The sequence below is a fragment of the Salvelinus sp. IW2-2015 genome, linkage group LG8 (genome assembly GCF_002910315.2).
Source record: "Salvelinus sp. IW2-2015 linkage group LG8, ASM291031v2, whole genome shotgun sequence".
Taxonomy (NCBI): Eukaryota; Metazoa; Chordata; class Actinopteri; order Salmoniformes; family Salmonidae; genus Salvelinus; species Salvelinus sp. IW2-2015.
The window spans coordinates 14,431,624-14,434,017 of NC_036848.1; the positions used below are offsets into that span (position 1 = coordinate 14,431,624).

The 2,394-nt window shown below is 45.9% G+C and overlaps 1 protein-coding gene across 3 annotated transcripts in view; it reads left to right on the forward strand.

Moving 5' to 3' along the window:
* The first annotated feature begins 1,406 nt into the window (after window positions 1–1,406).
* The window catches only part of LOC111967482 (alpha-1,3-mannosyl-glycoprotein 4-beta-N-acetylglucosaminyltransferase B), a 20,662-nt gene continuing 19,674 nt past the window's right edge, over window positions 1,407–2,394 (forward strand). For 2 of the 3 annotated variants that reach the window (XM_023992531.2, XM_023992532.2), the window contains exon 1: window positions 1,407–1,678. In XM_023992531.2, coding sequence (XP_023848299.1) covers window positions 1,594–1,678 — 85 coding nt within the window. In that variant the 5' untranslated portion in view covers window positions 1,407–1,593. The remainder of the gene's footprint in view (window positions 1,679–2,394) is intronic. The other variant, XM_023992533.2, reaches the window with a different exon arrangement.

The following is a 2,394-nucleotide window of genomic DNA, read 5'->3' on the forward strand; positions in this document are numbered from 1 at the left end:
CATACAACGACGAGACGGCCTACAGGGAGAGTGAGGGACCCTCGGAGTGTGTGTCAGGAACAATAACCTCATATCTCAACGTCCCAAAACAAAGAGATATTGTGGCACTTCAGGAAACAGCAGAGGGAGCACCCCATCTATCCACATCGACGGTGTCAGTAGTGGAGAAGGTGGAAAGTTTTTAAGTTCTCGGTGTACACATCACGCGACACAACTGAAACTGGTTCACCACACAGACAGCCGTTGTGAAGAAGCGCAGAAGCGCCTCTTCAACCTCAGGAGTCGAAGTAAATTCGGCTGGTCACCAAAAAGCACTCACAAACTTCTAAACAGATGGCACAATCGGAGCATCCTGTCGGGGTATCACCGCCTGGTACGCAGCAACGCTCCGCCCAAACCAAGGCTCTCCAGAGGTAGTGAGGTCTGCAGAACGCATCTCACCATAGGAAGGCGAACTACTGCCCATCCAGGGACACCTACACCACCCATGTCACAGAGGAGGCCATAATAGAGCATAAGGACCAACAACCACCGAAGCCACTGCCTGTTCACCGCTTTCGATCCAGAGGCGAGGTAGTAAGGTGCATAATGGTGTCCAGACCCAGGGCTCTGAGCTTGGAGGGAACAATAGAGTTGAATGCTGAACTGTAGTCAATGAACAGCATGCTCACATAGGTGTTCCTCTTGTCCAGATGTGTTACGGTCTTGTGAATAGCGATGGAAATGGCATCTTCTGTGGATCTGCTGGAGCGTTTGTCTGGCATGCTGGCCTTGATTTGGGCCWTGACCAGCCACTCGKAGCACTTAATGATGACCGGGTGAGTGTGACGGGCGATAGCCATTTGGGCATGTCACCTTGTTTTTCTTGGGCACTGGGATGATGGTGGTCTCCTTGAAGCAGGTGGGGACTACAGCCTGGGACATGGACAGGTTGAAGATGTCCAAGAAGATGCTCGCTAGCTAGTTAGAGCTGSCTGTGACAATGTATTTGAGAGACAACAAGTGCTCATTGTGCAAATGTATTTCTGTTTTCAATAAACATTTGGAGACAAAATATAGTTTACATATTGTCAACAGCCTAAGGCTAAGCCAACCCTGTCTGTTTTGCTACATAGTTGCGCACGCGTCAGTTTTGTTGCTAAACAACCAATCCCTCTATTGACATTTCAAAGTGTTGGTTATTCTCGGTAGGACTTTGTAGAAAAACGAAACACTCTGGAATAAAAAATCCCGCAGTTCCAAATATGCCCAGCAGATGGGGTTGAGAACACAACTGAAAGAGGTGCAGCTCAAGTGTCATCACTTTTCCAGGAAAATGTCACACGTCCTGAGTTAGTAGGCTAGCCAGGGGTTGTCGTTGTATGTTAAATTATATGTAGAGATAAGGGAGTGACTTTCAGGCTTTCATCAGTGCACACTGTCTAGGCACGGACTTTCTGACGACTAGCCTGGGGCTGAATAGTTTGCAGTGTCATGACAGGAGCAAACGCGAGAATAACCTGAGTGGATTATCATTTGAACGCAACGGCAGCGCTGTTTTCGTCATAGACCAAAATCAGACGGAATATTTCTATTGACAGTTTGAGAGATGAGATGAGGCTCACCCATGTCAAATTTGGATGTCTTCTGGCTTCTGTTTTTCTCTCTCTAACCTGGTTCACCGCTTATAATGGAAATGGTAAAATATCGCACGTGTAACACTAGTTATTAGGCTACAAACTTTCAATTAGGCTACAAACTTTCAAAAGGTGAAACGCTTGTGCAGAACTGCTGTATCAGTTTTCGAATGGTAATATTTAAAGATAAATATACTGGACAAAACTATAAACGAAACGTGCAACAGTTTCAACGATTTTACTGAGTTACAGTTCATATAAGGAAATCAGTCAATTTAAATAAATTCATTAGGCTCTAATCTATGGATTTAACATGACTGGGCAGGGGCGCAGCCAATCAGAATATGTTTCCCCCCCCAAAAGGGGCTTAATTACAGACAGAAATACTCCTGCTTCATCAGACGATCCCACAGGTGAAGAAGCCAGATGTAGAGGTCCTGGGCTGGCGTGGTTACACGTGGTCTTCGGTTGTGAGGCCGATTGGATGTACTGCCAAATTCTCTAAAACAACATGGTAGAGAAATTAACATTAAATTCTCTGGCAACATCTCAGGTGGACATTCCTGCAGTCAGCATGCCAATTGCATGCTCCCTCAAAATTTGTCACATAGGTGGCATTGTGTTGTGCGACAACACTGCATATTTTAGAGTGGTCTTTATTTGTCCCCAGCCCAAGGTGCACCTGTGTAATGATCATGCTGTTTAATCAGCTTCTTGATATGCCACACCTGTCAGGTGGATGGATTATCTTGGCAAAGGAGAAATGCTCCCTAACAGG